This window comes from Ascaphus truei, unplaced genomic scaffold (genome assembly GCF_040206685.1).
Source record: "Ascaphus truei isolate aAscTru1 unplaced genomic scaffold, aAscTru1.hap1 HAP1_SCAFFOLD_472, whole genome shotgun sequence".
Classification (NCBI taxonomy): Eukaryota; Metazoa; Chordata; class Amphibia; order Anura; family Ascaphidae; genus Ascaphus; species Ascaphus truei.
This window is the reverse complement of record NW_027456803.1, coordinates 194072-213288: the sequence shown is the minus strand read 5'-3', so window position 1 is coordinate 213288 and position 19217 is coordinate 194072. Positions and strand designations below refer to the sequence as shown.

General features: G+C 44.5%; 1 protein-coding gene across 1 annotated transcript in view; it reads left to right on the top strand.

Moving 5' to 3' along the window:
• The window catches only part of LOC142484934 (vomeronasal type-2 receptor 26-like), a 109589-nt gene that overhangs the window by 51648 nt on the left and 38724 nt on the right, over positions 1-19217 (top strand). Inside the window, exons 4-5 of the mRNA XM_075584183.1 lie at positions 9612-10427; positions 16327-16554. Of these exons, the coding sequence (XP_075440298.1) occupies positions 9612-10427; positions 16327-16554 (1044 nt within the window). The remainder of the gene's footprint in view (positions 1-9611; positions 10428-16326; positions 16555-19217) is intronic.

Below are 19217 nucleotides of genomic sequence, written 5' to 3'. Positions count from 1 at the left end.
CTAAAGTACCCCTAGTTTGGCATAGGTCTTGGTTGTCAGGGTATCAATGTGCATCCCGAATGTTAAGTGGGAGTCAAACCATAAGTGGGAAAGCCACCCAAAGATAGCTAGGGAATTGCTGTCTAGTTAATGCTCTGATAGAGCTAGGATTTATTTTGATTCTTTTTGTTTGCCTTTATTTTGTCTGCTGGAGTGACAAGGAAAATAAAGCCTTTAAACCAGAGCTGGATGGTCCTGTGACTGTGCTTTACCCTAAAAGATAGTGAGTTTTAAGGTTCCGAGACAAGAACCCTTGGACAAAAAGGGTACTTTGTAACATTTGTCACTTCAAACTCACTATGGAGGAAATTGTCAAGGCATTGCTCCAGAATATATCTACACAACTAGAAATTAGTGAAAATAAAGGTGAACAATAGCGCTCATGCAAACAATGAATTACAATGAATTACAAAAAACCTGTGATATAGAGTCCAAGGTAGTCCTGGAGCTTCCCAAAGAAGTGAATCTGGAATCTCCTACCCAGATTTGGTAATGTAGGGGAAAGACCCCTCCTGTGGTGTTGAGGAAAGGTTTAATTGTGATTGTAGACAAAGTTTTTTTCTTGATGGATTCCTCAAGAGAAAAAGAGAAAACAAGCAAACACACTGCAATAGTGCATTACCCAGGGACAACTAGGATGTATAAAGAGAGCAATTTTAATTCAACAATAAAATACAGTATAACATATAAAATAAAAATCAATTGATTACACTAAAAATACAAATATTTATACTAAAAAGAATTATACTAAAAAGAACTATCTGTGCCTTGGCATAGGAACCAGATGTCTTGAAACTTGCTCCGTTTGGTGTAAAATTGGAAACCTACTCACCAAAAGTGACTAGGACATAAGCGTTATTGAAATGGTCATATCAGCATATGGGACCGCTTGCTGCGAGGTGAAATTGCGTCAATCCACGGAAGAGGATCTCCTTCTCTGCTCGGGTGTCTGCTTGCTGCACACTGCTTGCTGCTTTCTCCCAGAGTTCAGACGATCAACTCCTCCTGTGACGTCACCGCTTGTTCTCCACAGCTACGGTGTCTCAGTAATGCCAAAAGACCTCCTACATGTTTCAAATCTCCTATTAGTGGGTTTCTTCCTCAGGGATAGTTACAGCATGTGTCCATACTCATATATATACACCCTTTCCTTAATTCATGTTAATAATTGACTAGATGACTCCTAATTGAGTGGAGAGTCTCACGAATTAAAATTGGAATGGTAGTCCATCAGAGAGATAATTCATTAAAATGCAATATACTGCTGCGGCAGACTTTATTCTAACAAATCACCGGTTTGTCCCTGGCTGGTTCCAGGAATGCGACGCTGTTCACCTAGAGCATGCCGCATTCCTTTTGCGTTCCCAGCCACGGGTCATGCCCGGCTGACGCGCGGTTGATGTGTTAATTGATAATGGTTCAGGATTTAATAGGCTGCAATGCTTCGCGTGTCCGCCAGATGGCATAAATTCATGAATTGTAATGCAGTATAAATATATATATATATACTGTATAACAACAACCCCTATAACACCTAACATACAGTACTGTATACATACAGTACTGTATATGCACATCAATGATACTATGGGCCGGCGGGGGCGAGATGTGTTTACAGCAGAGAGAGATCCACTGCTCTCTCTGCGCAAACATCGGCACATTAAAAATTATTAAAATTTATTTTTATTCATAGTGTACATGTGCCGGGTGTCTCCAGAGCTGAACCGCATTGGTTTCAGGTCGGGCGACCCCCTGCTTCCCGAGATACAGACCCCTTTATGAGGTGCCGGTAACCCTCTGCATTTAAAGGTCCCGATCACATGACCGTGGCCTGTAAACCAAGCAGAGGGATACCGGCACCCCCTAGAGGGGCCTGTATCTCGGGGGGCAGGGGGTCCCCGGACCTAAAACCAACGCGGTTCAGCTCCGCAGACCCTCTGCACATCTACAGTATGAATAAAACACATATATAAATAAACACTCGTTCCTTACCTTTGCGGCTATGTGCTAAGGTAACGAAGCAGCATTTCTGTATTTTTAATAATATTGTACAGTGAGCAGGGGGTTCCCTGAGCCAGAAATCAAAACTCAGGGGACCCCCTGCTCCTTCACAATATCTTTAAAAATACAGAAATGCTGCTTCATTACCATAGCTGATAGCCGCTAAGTCAATGAAGGGGTTAACCCACCGTGCCCGCTTTATTGTGGGTAGCGGGGGTTGGTGAAGGGGGTATTTGGCCCTTGGTGTGAGTTTAGGACTTGCGGGGGGGTTGCGGGTGCACTTAACCCCTTCACGACCGTAGCAGTTAATATTCTATGGTCATGGAGGGGTTAACCCCTCCCGCTACCCCCCCGCAAGCCCTAAACAACCACCATTGGGGCTAATACCCCCTTCAACCACTCCCGCTACCCACAATAAAAAAACTCACACACAGCAGCCGCCCAAAAAATAAATAAATCTAAATAAATACATAAATATAAATAAATACATTTAAAATACATTTTTATTCATAGTGTAGATGTGCAGGGGGTCTCCAGAGCTGAACCGCGTTGGTTTCTGGTCGGGGGATCCCCTGCTTCCCGAGATACAGCCCCCTTTATGAGGTGCCGGTATCCCTCTGCATTAAAAGGTCCCGATCACGTGACCGCGACCTGTAAACCAAGCAGAGGGATACCGGCACCCCCTAAAGGGGCCTGTATCTCGGGGAGCAGGGGGTCCCTGGACCTAAAACCACAGTGGTTCAGCTCCGGAGACCCTCTGCACATCTACAGTATAAATAAAACACACACATCAATAAAGAATCGTTCCTTACCTTTGCGGCTATGTGCTATGGTAACGAAGCAGCATTTCTGTATTTTTAATAATATTGTACAGTGAGCAGGGTGTTCCCTGAGCCAGAAATCAAAACTCAGGGGACCCCCTGCTCCTGCACAATATTATTAAAAATACAGAAATGCTGCTTCATTACCATAGCTGATAGCCGCTAAGGCAATGAAGGGTTAAGGCAGAATAGCATGTTTATTGGGGACATTTGCCCCCAATAAACATTGCAATAAACAACATACAGTACACCCCCTGTGTATTTAAAATACATAAACAATAAATACATTACATACATATTTTTAATGTGTGTGTTAAACCTCCCTGCCTTGACTGTAATCTATGTAAAAAACCCTCCTCCTATTGTGTGTGTTAAACCTCCCTGCCTTGACTGTAATCTATGTAAAAACCACTCCCCCTATATTGTCTGTTAAACTTCCCTGCCTTGACTAATATGTGTAAGACCCCCTCCCCCTATTGTGTCTGTTTAATCTCCCTGGCCTGTGTTTCTGTGAATGCAGTGTATGTAAATGTGGGGAGGGGGAGGGGGATGCAGTGTAAATATAATGCAGCGCCTCACTGCCAATGGCCCACCCCGTGAGGCCTAACCACACCCACACCCACTCACTACCCACAACCCACCTGCCCATTGCTACTCCGCTGCTGCAAAACAGAGACAAAAATGAAAACATCCAAAGTCATGTCCCCTAACCCCTTAATCACCATAGCGGTTATTAAATGCTACAGTCATTAAGGGGTTAACCCACCCTCACCCACCACCCGGGACGCCTACATACCCTCCCACACTAACCCCTCACCCCGTAAGGCCTAACCACCCTCACCCACTACCCACAAGGGAGGCCTACCCACACACCGTTGGGGAACCCCCCCCCAGTACCCACAATAAAAACAATACACAGGCCCACAATAAACATCATTATATTTATTAAATACATTACCCACCCCCTGTGCACATTACCCACCCCCTGTGCCCCCCATAAATACAAGATTTATCCTTTTACAAACAGGGTTCATAACGCAGCCCCACGTGAGTCCCCGGTGGGCTGGCGGGGCACCTGGACAGACCTACAGGGTACCAGCAGCCCTTTTTAAACAGGTTCTGGAGGCCTGCTGGTGGGTTCAGCCAGCACCATGGCCCTCAGGTGGTCTCCTTGGGTCACCGTGGGCCACAATTGTGTCCCCACGGTAGGCCTGCGGATGTCTGGGAGCCCCAGGTCAGACCCACAGGTGTCTGCGGGGCCTTGGGTGGTTCCCACGGGGGTCTGGGGAACTCACGAGGGCTCACTATGGGTCTGCGGTGCCCCAACAGAAGTGGGACCACACATCATCATCCCCGCACCTATGGGTCGGCGGTGCCCCCACAGAAGTGGGACCACACAGCTTCATCCCCACAGACTACGGGTCGGCGGTGCCCCCACAGATGTGAGGCCACCGCTTCATCCCCGCATGTGTCACCCGTGGAACCACCAGCCTGATACCCGTGGGATACCCGAGGCGATCAACAGGTGGTCTCCAGAGGTCCCACGCAGAACCACGGAACAAACCCTGAATGTAAAAAAAATAAACCTGGCCTATACATTCAATACATACACCCCCCCCCAACACCTACAGTACAATAATGTGCAAAATAACTATTATCCAGATATGGATAATAGATTCATTGCCCATTATTAAAAACATTAACTAGCATATTCAAATAAATAAAGTACTACTGACCTCATCAATAAGAAGTCTCCGTCGCCAGCAACATCATTGTCTTGCCCGCAAAATACATAGCAAATACAAAGCCAATACATTGCAATTACATTCAGATATCAATTAACCCCTTAAACACACACATGATGAACCAATATACAAATAAATGTAGAAGGGTTATCAAAACCATACTGTACTACAAATAACACTTCTCCATACAGACACACTACATTACAATGAATTTCCTTTAATAATCCTAACTGATCTTACAATCTAAATCATCAAATGGCAATGAAACACCTCACATTCCAATCAATACATTGCATTTACATTGTATAAATGATGCATAAAATCTATGCACCATATACATTCTGCAAATGAATGTTAACAATATCATTGCAAGCAAAATACAAATACCTCCAAACAAGTAAACTATTTTAACCAATCAAGTAAACAAAAATCAATTAGCAATCATTATTTACATCCCTAAACAATTGGCAGTCCATCCCGAACAATGAAACAATTAACTAATTCACGCCTGGAGCAGAACAATTTAGCATGTGAGAAAATATAAGTACCAACCAGAATACAAACTTTAAAACCAAGGCTAACCCTGAACACCATACTATATCAACAATTACATCTATCTAATTTTAAAATACTTTAAACACACAATAAAGCACAGCAGCATAGACAAATTAATTTAAAACACATCAAATTAAGCTTTTAAAACAACATCATTTCTTACCCTGTATGTATATATCTCTCTAGACATATATACATACATACATACAGTGGCAAGAAATGATATACCACAAAAAAAAAATACACATGTTAAGAAAGCTTTTAAAAAAATTAACAAGTTAAATAAAATACATTTCTTTAGTTCACTTACCATTACTTGGCCCCACCGACTCCCGTTGCGCAGCTTACTCATGAACCAATCAACCAGGCACAGGAACCCATAAAATAATAAACCATAAAAAAATAAACATTAAACTAAAAATCCAAATCAATCCACGGGTCTTCTATTTGTAATCCATCTTCATCTGTATTCTTCTTTCTTCTATCTTCTTCCGGGGGGGGTCTTCTTCCCGCCTGGGTTATGGGCTTCTCACATCAATTGATATGCGGTTAACCGAGTTCCCACGTCAATTGACCAAGTTCCCACGGCAATTTCCGGCCGCCTTTCAAGTTACGCTACTAACCGGGACGGGATACATTGGATCCGAGAACCACTTGAGACTGAAAACCGCAACCCTTTGATTCAATTGACCTTGCGGTTGCAATTTCCAGCTTCAGTAAGGAATAGCTATATTCCTCAACGGAACAGAGAGACCGCGCCACGCTTCTCCAATTAACTTGCGGTTTTGCTCGCGCAGCTGCATCTTGTGTCCCAAAACCAGTAATGCAGGTATACAATGCAATACATTGTGCCTATGCAATCCTGCAAAATGGGGACATTAAGGTACAGAGGGGGAAATAGTACATGTGTAGTGTATATAAAATTAACGCCTTCATCCCCAAAGCATACTGACTTTATTAATGAGCTGATTACCCCATTTCCGTTACCTGGGCGTAGGGCATCTCAAGCGTGAACCAGATAAGGATGAGGCTATAGTGCAGTGGCCAGTCCCCAGGACTAAGAAACAGGTTATGCCTTTTCCATGCACCGCTGGGTACTATAGGAAGTTTGTCCCACCGTACAGCCCCGTGGCTAAACCCTTGACAGATCTGACTCAGAAGTGACTCCCAGTTCTGGCATTTTTGAAGGCGCTTACAATCAAGTCAGTGATTATATCACACCTGTGCTGATTATCCGACACCCTATATCAGTTCTGTGTTGCTCCTGACGGATCACTCTTTGCAAAGAGCTTTGGCGTGAAACGCGTTAGAGGATCCGTCAGGACTCTACCGTGATGCTTTTTTATCAATACATTTTTCAACTGGTCATATTGTCTAGCACTTGATCTTCCACACTCTGGATTTCCACGCAAGTGACATTCACACTATGTTACACAATTAAACTTGAAAATGCACTTACTGGAATGAAGTCAAACAAAATAAAATGTTCCCAAAACGGAAAGTTGTAAAACAAAGTCTGTAGGAAAAATTTCCCAGGAGCTGGAGTTGCTCACAAAAAAAGCCTGAAACAGTCCTCGGTCAGCAGCGAAATTTGCCACTGCTGTTTACTCCACCGGATCTGCTTCTTTTGTTCTGTCTCTATAGTATTGGTTCTTGGAATCTCAGCTCTTACGAAGTTTGTGATGAAACTTTAAAATCTTGAAGATTAGATGAAATCTTAGTTGAATCTTGTTACCTTGGATGAATCTGATCCCGGCCGGCTGCACAGGTTTTTATAGGGTGTGGCTCAGTGAGTAAAAGACACTGACTGGCACTGAGAGTTTGAAGCAGGGGAGCTTGGTTCAATTCCCGGTGTCGGCTCCTTGTGACCTTGGGCAACCCATATCCTGGAATAGTAAGAAACACACATGCAGTTTTTTTCACAAAAACAGTGTTTCTGCCATGATTGGGTTGCAGAGCTGACAATTCAGAATTCCCCAATATGGCTCAGGGGCACCCAGACGGGCATAATACCTTTATTATTGTTCAATATGTATAGAAAGTGGGTGCTCCAAAGATGGTGACATTTTCACGCGATAACCTCCATCATTAAAATGTAGGGCTCCTACAATAGACTATAGTACAGAGTGGGTATATAGTGATGTGTGATCTGTGAGTGACCAGTAAAAATGCACAATAACTTCTCCTGAAGGAAACAATCAATAATGCTGGATATCACCTTGATGTAACCTCATTGGAGGAAATCTATGTGGCGATGGGAGGGTTAATCAGGCCTAAATAAAGGTATTATACCCGGCTGATTAACCCCAACTCGCATTTGGAAGGAAGGGGTTTAAAGTATTTGCACAGATGTATTTGCCCTGTCCAAGCATTCTTAACCCCAGTTTGCAGGCTATTCCCTGCTGCTGTAATAGAAATACATGTAAACTGTGCTATCTGATTTTCAGGCAAAGGATGGCGTGGTGAGCGGCAAAGCCAGCGCTGAGTATGGGAGGTCTTCTGTATAGTACGGGTATCCATTTCAAGCTCTCGACTCCGTAACCGCAAGTCAAGTTGTATAAGTAACTTGCAGTTAGACTTGAGGTGCTTTACTGATACAATGTATCCGTACCTTGTTAGCTCGCAGAACTTGAAAGGCAGTAAGTCAATGCCCGTGAGAAGTAGGTCATTTGATGTGGGAACTGGGTGAACTTGAGTTCCCGCAAGAAAACATTTCAATGAAGCGGGCTAACTCGCGAACGGAGGCACCCAGACACACCTGATTTTTGGTGTGCAAGTGTAAATAAATAAACACTCACATACATACTGTATAAAAATTACAGTTGTGGTACACCCAGAACATGATGTTCTAATAAAGTGTGTAATTCTGTAAATTTACAATGTACAGGCAGGAAAGGTTTTCTGTAAGCCCAGGAAGAGATACTTTAGCATGTAAATATGCTAAGGGTGCATGAGCTGAGGGTAATTTTCTTCCTGCATTTCAAAGAGGTCCCACTAAGTGGGAGCCTCTAAGTCTAGGGAATATGCAGGGATGAAAAGCCTGAGAGATCCAAGGTGTGAAAATGGCCGGGATGGTTCGGAGTGCTAGATGAGCCATTCACACCTTGGAGCCAAACCCCAGAACCAGGGTCACCAGGAAAGGGGTGTATTCCAGGTATGCTAAATCGCATGGGTGTCAAGTGAGCACATGAACTTTGCAGCCCGGAAAGCCTTTTTTGACACTTTTACAAACTACGGGCAAATCAGGGATTGGTGGGTTAAATGTTCCCACGGAGGGGATTGGGTATACATTTTAAGGATAAGCTAATGACCCCTATAACTGTGTCCACCGGACTATCCCCAGTGTTATTCAGATGTGATGCATGATGTGACTACGCTCTACACAGTATTTCGTTCAAGTACAGCGTTAGTGGTTTCAGGACACAAGAGGTTAATAACATCGCAACCAAAGATTTACGCCAAACTCCGGAATTCGTTAGTCCTGGTAACTCTCGAAGAAGTCCTAAGTACTTCTATGAAATTCTTTTATTTGGCAGAGTTATTAGAACGGCAACTTGCGATCTAGCCAACTGGACTTTAAACAGATACTGCATTTCTCGCGCTTTCTTGCAAAGGATAATTTATTTTGTTTCCCCATCCCAGAAAGTGTTGTATTAAGTGTATTCTGAAGCTGTTGTGTGTTTGCCTAGCATTTGTAGAAAAAAAGAAGAAAGCAGTGCACTGCCAGGGAGTCAGGTGGTATAAAAATAAAATTCTATTTACTCAGCACAGATACAAAACATCACTGCTAGTCCTAGTTTGAATGGGACTGCCAGGGACCCCCACTGTGTTAATCCAATGGGCCAGTAGTCTGTCTGCCGAAATGTCACTAAAATGTTGCAGCATGAACCCAGCATGTACCCAGCATGTACCTGCGTCTTGTTGGTAATTGCCCCAGATTTTCCAAGGCAAGTTTTAGAATACTCGTTGGCGCACCTGTACACTGGTAGGGCGCAGGGATATAGGTAGTGGCCGGGGGCTAGGCTACATACTGTAGTGCCGATGAGTATTTTAAAGCAAACCTGGGGCAATCCCCAACAAGACCCAGGTACATGCTGGGTACATGCTGGGTACAAGCTGGGTACATGCTGCAACATTTCAGTTACATTTCTGCAGACAGACTCATCAGATCATCAGACATCATATTAACAGCAGGGTCCCTGGCAGTCCCATTCAACTGAGTCGATCCTGTGGGCCATTACTCTCTGCAGAAATGCCACTGAAATGTTTGCAGCATGTACCCAGCTTGTACCCAGCATGTATCCAGCATGCACCCAGCATGTACCCAGCATGTACCTGGTGATAGCCTCAGATTTTCCAAGGCAAGTTTTAGAATACTCGTCGGCGCACCTGTATAGAATAAACCCTTTAATATGAAGTGACAACATATTTAAACATATTTCCTCCACAGATCAGCTATGGTTCAATGGATTCAAGTTTTAATGACCGTCTGCAGTTTCCAAACCTCTATCGTACAGTCCCCAATGAGCATTATCAGCAGCAAGCTATTGTCCAATTACTGCAACACTTTGGTTGGACTTGGGTTGGGATCTTGACATCAGATGACGACAGCAGCCAAAGGGGAAGCCAAGAACTAAAGGACCTGATAATCAGCAGTGGAATCTGTGTGGAATTTTTACAGATATATAATACAGAGCTAGATCGTTTAAAACAAGAAAGTGTGCAGGCTGTGGGAATGTCTTCTGCAAAAGTCGTGATAATTTATAGTTCCAATAATATTTTTGATAACTTTATATTAGAATATTCTCTTCGGCAACAGCAAAATAAAATTTGGATTGTCACAGCGACCGTGTCATATTTTGAGAAATTTAAAATTGATGCATTTCTCCCTATGCTAAATGGTGCTTTATCCCTTTCAGTTCGTAACGGCGACATTTCTGGACTTAAAGATTTTCTCCACAGTGCAAATATGTATAAATATCCGGGCGACCCTGTAATTAAAGAGTTATGGATGAATTATTTTGGATGTTTGCCGTACATACCTGGCTCTAAAGGAATATTTATACTACGTCCCTGCACTGAGAATAAAACATTACAGTCCCTTCCTCCCTTTATATATGATGTGCACAACTTCAGATATACCTACAGTATTTACACAGCCGTATACATGCTGGCTCATGCTCTGCATGACATGTTTCAGCACAGATTGTCCCTTCCTCTGAATAGATATAAGGACAACAGCAAGCTGGACATACAGCCATGGAAGGTACAACAAATGATTGTCGACTTATTTCTCTATTTTCAAAAATGTTGAATCCCCCCTTCCTCTCTTGGGTTGACTCCCCCCCCCCTCTCTTGGGTTGAATCCCCGGCCCCCCTCTCTTTGGTTGAATACCCCCCCTCCCTCTCTTGGGTTGAATGTTCCTTGTTGGAACTATGTACCAGAATGAGACAGTAGGCCGCGGCTGTGTCTCTGAAGGACGGACCCTGCACCTCAGCCGCTGGACACCCAGCCACCACGCGCTTCTACGCTAGAGTAAAGGATTTAACAATTAGGGTAGGGGTTAACTTTAGGGGTTTCGGAGATTTGTAACCCTGCAGTGAGGCCACTCTGCTAGAGGCACAAGCACGTACCTAACGTTTTCTAATCGATTTCAGCCCTTTTATATATCGTGCCCTTTCTGGGCCCTGGATGGGGGTAACGCCACATTTAGGGAATACAGGCTTTAACGCTATGTTATTTAAAGCTAATGCAAGGTCTTACTCAGCATACTGTAGCGTTAAGCCTATGCTAATGAGAGTTACAATGGCAGGTGTTTTTGCATATAATTAGGTATGTGGATACACATTAATCTATTACTGATTTTTCTAATAATGTGCTATTATAAGTTTTGAGTTAACAGAGCTCTGTGGATTTGTTATTCCTGGTTAGTTTAGGTTATCTGCTCCTTTTGTAGTGGCAATTACATACATAGACAAGAAAGACCTTACACCAGCCTGCGGTAAGTGATACAGATCGAGAAATCTTATAGTGGCCGATTAATATTGTCCGGTATTGCAGTTTAATGTATTGTATTGTATTTTATTGTATGTCTTTATTTATATAGCGCCATTAATGTACATAGCGCTTCACAGTAGTAATACATGTGGTAATCAAATAATTAACAGATCATATAAATAACAGATCATGGGAATAAGTGCTTCAGACAAAAAAGTAACATTGAAGAAGAGGAGTCCCTGCCCCGAGGAGCTTACAGTCTAATTGTTAGGTAGGGAGAACGTACAGAGACTGTAGGAGGGAGTTCTGGTAAGTGCGTCTGCAGGGGGCCAAGCTTTACACTGGCGACACACTTTATTCGAGCTCGGCTAGTCCCACGAATTCGGGTATACCCGGGTGTATTGAGGTTTGTGACTGTTTTCTGCCCGAGTGCATTGGGTTATTTTCCAGGCAGGGATTGAAGCATTTTATTCCCAATGGCTGCAATACTGCACAGTATATATATATATTCTGCATTACAATTCATGAATTTATGCCATCTGGTAGACACGCGAAGCATTGCAGCCTATTAAATCCTAATCATTATCATTTAACAGATCAGCCGCCCGTCAGCCAGGCATGAACCCAGGCTGGGAAGGCAAACGCAACGGGGCTTGTCAGAGGTGAGGAGCGGCGCATTCCAGGTATCTGCCAGGTACATACTGGGTATTTGCTCGAATAAAGTGTGTCGGTGCAGTATGTATCATGTGTTCAGAATATTCACAGTGCTATTCATATGCTTCTTTAAGCAAGTGTGTCTTAAGGTGGGTCTTAAAGGTGGATAGAGAGGGTGCTAGTCAGGTACTGAGGGGAAGGGCATTCCAGAGGTGTGGGTCAGTCAGTGAAAAAGGTTTAAGGCGGGAGAGGGCTTTAGATACAAAGGGGGTAGAAAGAAGACATCCTTGAGAAGAACGCAAGAGTCGGGATGGTGCATAATGAGAAATTAGGGCTGAGATGTAAGGAGGGGCAGAAGCGTGTAACGCTTTAAAAGTGAGTAGAAGAATGGAGTGTGAGATGCGGGATTTGATCGGAAGCCAGGAGAGGGATTTCATGAGGGGAGATGCTGAGACAGATCTAGGAAAGAGTAGAGTGATTCTGGCAGCAGCGTTTAGGATAGAGTGTAGGGGAGAAAGGTGAGAGACAGGAAGGCCGGACAGCAGGAGGTTACAGTAATCAAGACAGGAGAGAATGAGGGCCTGAGTGAGAGTTTTAGCAGTCGAGCAACAGAAGAGAGGACCTATCTTTGTTATATTGCGGAGGAAAAAGCGACAGGTTTTATAAATGTTTTGAATGTGAGGGGCGAATGTGAGAGAGAAGTCGAGTGTGACCCCTAGGCAGCGTGCTTGGGCTACTGGGTGAATGATCGTAGTTCCAACACTAATGTGGTAGGTGGTTGTAAGGGCCAGGTTTGGGAGGAAGTATGAGGAGCTCTGTTTTAGCCATGTTGAGTTTAAGGCGACGGAGGGCCATCTAGGATGATAAAGAAGAGACATTCAGAAACTTTGGTTTGTACAGCAGGTGTAAGGTCATGTGTTGAAAAATATGTTTGTGTGTCATCAGCATAGAGGTGATAATTAAACCCAAAAGATATTATTAGGTCACCTAGAGAGAGTGTGTACAGAGAAAAGAGAAGAGGTCCCAGGACAGAGCCCTGGGGGACCCCTACAGATCAATAGAGGAGGAGGAGGTGTTAGCAGAAGAGACACAAAGTACGATGGGAGAGGTAGGATGAGATCCAGGAAAGAGATTTGTTCCGAATACCAAGAGTATGGAGTATGTGAAGGAGAAGATGATGGTCCACGGTGTCAAATGCTGCAGAGAGGTCGAGTAATATGAGCAGAGTGTAATGACCTCTGTATTTGGCAGCATGGAGGTCGGCAGTTATTTTAGTGAGGGCTGTTTCCATGGAGTGAGCAGAGCGGAAGCCAGATTGTAGAGGGTCTAGGAGAGAATAGGTGTTGAGAAAATGGAGCAAGCGAGAGAATACAAGACGTTCAAGGAGTTAAGAGGCAAAAGGCAGGAGGGAGACAGGTCGATAGTTAGAAAGACAGGTAGGGTCAAGCTCGCTGTTTTTGAGTAATGATATGACTGTTGCATGTTTGAAGGAGGATGGAAAGGTTCCAGAGCAGAGGGAGGAGTTAAAAATGTGTGTGAGCGTAGGGATTATAGTAGGAGCAAGAGGTTTTAGGAGATGGGAGGGAATGGGTTCAAGAGGGCAAGTGGTAGAGGGAGAAGAGGCGATCAACAGCGATACAGCCTCCTCTGAGACAGTGGAAAAAGAGTCAAGGAATGCAGGAGGGGAGTTAGGAAGAGGTGTAGGATGGGAGGAAGAAACAGAGGGGATGTTCTGACGTATGGATTCCACCTTTTCCTTAAAATAGTCAGCAAAGTCCTGAGCGGAGATGGAGGAAGGAGAGGCAGCTCAGGGTGGTTTGAGTAGAGTATCAAAGACAGAGAACAGTTGGCGTGGGTTAGACTTGTGCATGTTGATTAGTGAAGAAAAGTAGGCTTGTTTACCTTGCGATAGGGCAGAGTTGAAACAGGATAGCATAAATTTGTAGTGAAGGAAGTCTGCGAGAGTATGAGATTTCCTCCAGAGGCATTCAGAGGAATGAGTGGAGGAATGCAGCATGCGCGTGTGGGAATTTATCCAGGGTCTAGGGTTAGAAGGGCGAGTGCGGCAGAGAGAAAGCGGGGCATGTAGATCAAGGGAGGAAGACAAGGCAGAGTTGTAGTTCCTAACCAGGTTGTCAGGGTCTGTAGCAGAGCTGAGAGAGGAGAGAGAGGAGCGTAAAGTGGACACAAAGTCAGGTAAGTGAATAGAGCGCAGGTTTCTCCAGAACGGGGGGGTATATGGAGGTGGAGAATGGAGAAGCGAGATAGAGAGAATGAGATGAGGTGATGGTCAGAGAGAGGAAAAGGGGAAATGGAGAAATCAGAGAGAGAAGTTTTTAGTGAAAACCAGGTCTAAGTAGTGGCCATCCTTGTGGGTGCTGGCTGCAGTCCACTGTTGAAGGCCGAAAGAAGAGGTTAAAGAAAGAAAGCGGGAAGCCCAAGGGAGAGAGGGGTCATCAATGTGGCAATTGAAGTCCCCAATGAGAAGAACAGGGGAGTATGAGAAGAGGAAAAAAGAGAGCCAGGATTCAAAGTGAGAGAGGAAGGCAGAAGGGAGATGAATAGAGGTAGGTGGGCGATAGATGACCGCCACATGGACAGGGAGAGGAGAGAAAATCTGGACAGTGTGAGCCTCAAAGGAGGGAAAAGCAAGAGATGGAGGAATAGGAAGGGTTTGGTAATGGCAGAGTGAGGAGAGCAGGAGCCCCATGCCTCCACCCCTGCCATCAGTGCGCAGAGTGTGGGAGAAGGAAAGGCAACATAGGAGAGGGCAGCTTCCAGAGCAGAGTCAGACTGAGTGAGCCAGGTCTCAGTTATCTATATATATGTCTCAAATAATGTTTGTGTGTGTATGTGTGCTGGACAGCTCATTGGCCTGCGGGCCAGTCAGGGAGAAGAGACACACATGCACACTCTCCTTACACCATGACCGCGTGTGCCTCTGACCAACACCGCACACCATGAGCACACACACACACACACACACACAGTGTGTGTGTGTGTGTGTGTGGTGGGAAGGACGACAGTGTGTGTGTGTGGGGGGGACGACGACAGTGTGTGTGTGTGGGGGGGGCAGTGTGTGTGTGTGTGGGGGGGGACAGTGTGTGGGGGGACAGTATGTGTGGGGGACCCTGTGTGTGTGTTTAGAACACTGTAGGGGGGGAATGGAGCTGCACGGGAGGGGGAACACAAACAGAGAAGGGGGAGCGGAGGAACAGACAGGGGGAGTGGAGAGAGAGGGGGGTGTGGGAAATTGTACTCCCTGGCAACGCCGGGTCTCTCAGCTAGTAGCAAATAAGAGCAGAGAGAGAAAAAAGTCATGTACAGAGAGGAACTTGTTAGAAAGGGAGCGAGCATGCCAAAGGGCACAGGAGAAAGGGAGAGAGGAGGGAGGGTGGCAGGGGATGGCTATGAGGTTGGAGGAGTTGACACCAGAGGGAGTAGATTTTGCAATTGGCAGGCGAGGAAGAGCGCATGTAGGAATAGGGCAGGAACCAGGATTGGGAGAGATATCCCCAGAAGCAAGGAGGAGAAGCATAGATAGAAAGAGAATGTATGAGGATGATTTGTAAGGGTGTTTTTTAGTGCAGGGGATATAGCTGTGTGGTGTCAGAGGGCGCAGGTAAGAAAGGAGTTCATGTGAACAGAGAAGTGGTGAAGAAAGGAGAGATGGAGATATATGAATAGAGTTAGAGACATAATGAGGCTGGTAAAAAGAAGTGGATAATTTGAGAAGAAGTGAAGTCACAGCAAATATAAATGGTAAAGGCAGCATCACAGCAGTAATGATGCAGTCTGGTATAGATGATATCCTCCTTTCCAGCGTTGTTCAAATGCAGGAATCAGGGCCAGTTGGGGGTGTCCACTTCTTCACTACTTTTGAACTTCCTATTAAACTTCAGTTGTTCAGTAGTCCTGCCACTTATAATGTGCCACTTGGAGATGTGCTGCATAGTGAATACAGAAGCAGTGAATAATTACTGTTCTGCATGTTCTTTTGCATACATTGCATTATGCATATTTCTGACACATTGTCTCAATAAAAAGTACGTTCTCACTGCCTAAGCGCTGGCGATATAGTATTAGTGATTAGACCGATAAATAAAATCTGATAGTAGCATGTTTTACATTTTTCAACCTTGAGTGAATTTGCCTCTATGTTTTCCTTAAGCTTACAGTATGGTCTTAGCTGATATGAAACTACTATGAACAATCTTTATTATCATTACATTTTGTGAAGCGATTTGCAAGGTTTGTATCTATATATACTACGTTTGTGTGTGTGTGTGTGTGTGTGTGTGTGTGTGTGTGTGTGTGTGTGTGTGTGTGTGTGTGTGTGTGTGTGTGTGTGTTTGTGTACTGTACATTAAAGAGAAAGTATTACTGTCTACTTTATAGTAAATGTAATATAGTTATCTGATTTGAGTTTACAGATACTGAAATGTAATGCAAAATATAATTTAAGGATAAAACTGAAGTTATATGCAGTAACTCTAATGTGCCTTTTCATTAGCTGAACAGTAACCTGAAACATGTTCATTTTACACCTTCTTCTGGAGAGGAGATTGTCTTTACTAAGGACGGGGATGTTCCTGGACTTTATGACATTATAAACTGGATCACTACCTCTGACCCTACTGTGACTGGTATCAAAGTTGGAAGCTTCAACTCCTCAGCACCTGTCGGTCAGCAACTCACTATCACCGATAATGACATTCAATGGAACCCAAATGTTACTCTGGTAAGAAGGGAGGCAAAGGTGACATTCTCAGAGGAAAGAAGATACTCAGCATGTTAAGTTATCACATTGTGTATGCCACTTACACTAAAAAAGGAAGAGACATGAAAGAGAGAATGAAAACCTTTATATGTAGGAATTGAAGTAGAAGGTGTTACATATAGAGAGATATTCTTTGTCTTTATGAGACCAGAAGAATAAGGAACATTATGTTATCTTTTGTTTCCTGTAACCTATTCTGTTCCTTATATTGGAGCCGGATGTCCAGTCTCCGAACTCTCCATTGTAAACACTGTACACTGAAGGTTACCTGTTAAATCAAATAAAATGTCAACCATTGTTGCAAATTCCAAATGAATACAATTTATCCCCATCAATGCTTCATTAACTACTACAGTAAAAAAAAGGATTGAGATTAGAACACACATTTAGGGTAAGAATTCCCAGCAACACCTATTGTTTTTCTTGTTTTAACCATCAATATGTTATTACTGAAGGTCACATACACATCAATCTATAACATTGTAGTGGGAGCTTAAGTAATACTTTACAATTAGAAATATGTATACAAACCAAAATTGGAGATACCATCATCCTAAATATGTTTTTATTTCTCTTGTTGACATGTAGGCAGGAAAATACCAGCCATCTAACTATCACCCTGTCTCTCTCCTGCCTTTTGCCTCTAAAATTCATAAATGTCTTCCTATATACTGTATGTTCTTTCCTTAGCTTCTATACTTTCCTAAAACTTCTACAATCAGATTTGCACACTGCTCACTCAACTGAAACAGCACTCACCAAAGTAGCAAATAGTATCCCCCTTGCTGAATCCTAAGGACATTACTCATTCTTCTTGACCTGGCTCATGACATTGTTACTATTAACTACCACCCATCCTCCCCAGGGCCACAGACAGCTTTCCCAGGGCCAAGGACTAAAATTTCCACCAGGGCCCCCACCCACATGTCGGTGCACTTGCAAGAACCCCCCCCCCCCTGTTTTCTCTAACACTCCCCCCCTTCTCAAACTTACCTCCTCACTTTCTCCACCCATCACCCTTTTCCTCCCCCCCATATTATAATATATATTATATAATATATATTATAATAAAAATGTTTACATATATATATATATATATAGTCGAGTCCCCTACCTTGCTCTGGTGCAGGGAACTTGCCAGTTGCTCTTTGGGACCCCGCACAATCTGAGGGAACACGGTGGTCATTCCGGAGCTCGGCACTTGTGCAGTGGCAATCAGCGCAGCAGCCATCTTAAATTGCCTTGAAGGGCTTTGCAGGACTACAAGTCCCAGAAGGATGCAATGGTAAAGGTGTTAACCAGGCTCACTAATAAATGTTAAGCCCACTTGGTTACCCCTGAACCATGTTAAGGTCGTAGAGTGTCAGCTCTTAGACCCAGATGTCGGAAATGCATTGCAGAGACTGTGTGCAAATTATGCAACATTAAAGATGTTTGTGTGTTTTGCCTTTCTCGTTGTGAGGAATCGCCATCCTGGCGGTCATGGACCGTCTCCTCACCTCACTGGTCCTTCGGCAACAAACACTCAAAATGCACATTCGTCTGGTCCTGTGACGCACACGCGTGCGGACCTTGCGCGGTCTGATCCGGTATTTGCGGACCCTGGCACCACCCCTCGCTCTGATGCATGACGCGGGCGCTCATCCAGCCTTCCCACTGTTGTGCGGTTTAAGCCCCGCCCTCGCTCTGTTGATCAACAGAACCAACTTGGCAGTAATGCGAGCTCCAAGCTCCGCCCCCGCTCTGACATCAAGCGGAACCGGATTGGGAGTATCGCGCATTCTAAGACCTGCCATCTAACCTCTGTGACATGCGCGGGTCGCAATCAATCTCACCCTGATCAGGCTGCATCCTACGGCACACCTGTGTGCACCAGCAGCCTATGGGATTTCACTTCCTGGTTCTGCCATGGATTGCCATTGGTGGGTCCTCCTATATATACCCTTCACTTGCATCTTACCTTTGCTGAGCATAGTCTAGTGTGGCACCGTGCCTTGCTGCATCCTGTTCCTGAGACCCTGCCTTGCCTTGTCTGCCTGTTTAACCTCTTGTTGTCTGAAACCTGCTAGTTCTTGGACTCCGCTTCTCTCCACTCCTGATCCGGCGTGCATGACCATTCTCCAGTCTCCAGTCCTGACCTTTGCTAAGTACTCTGACGATCCGACTATCTCCAATCTTGAACCTGGCTACGCACCCCGACGATCCGCAACTCTCCTCTCCTGAACTTGGCAAGTACCCAACTACTCTCCCATCTCCAATTCTGACCTGGCTTAAACCACTACACTACATCCTAGGCCAGCCCGCGTGGCGGTGGGTTGGCGTTTCTCAATTCCCTACCTCAGCACCGCGGTCGCGCTTCGTTTGTGATGAGCTACGCGTTACACTTGGGGTGCTTGGACCAGGAGATTCCTAGGCTGTAAGCTTCAGGATGGGTTTTCCAGGGAAAGTCTTTACAGAATGTGTCTATTTATCGGGGTTCCCAAGTTACAGGATACCCCAAAAGATGTATCTGGGAATCAAGTAAGAATCTCTGATACATACATGGTGCAGTATTCCTAAATCCAGTGTGGAATGGAACGGGGACAACTCACTGGTGCAGTATTCCTAGATTTTGCAAAGGCTTT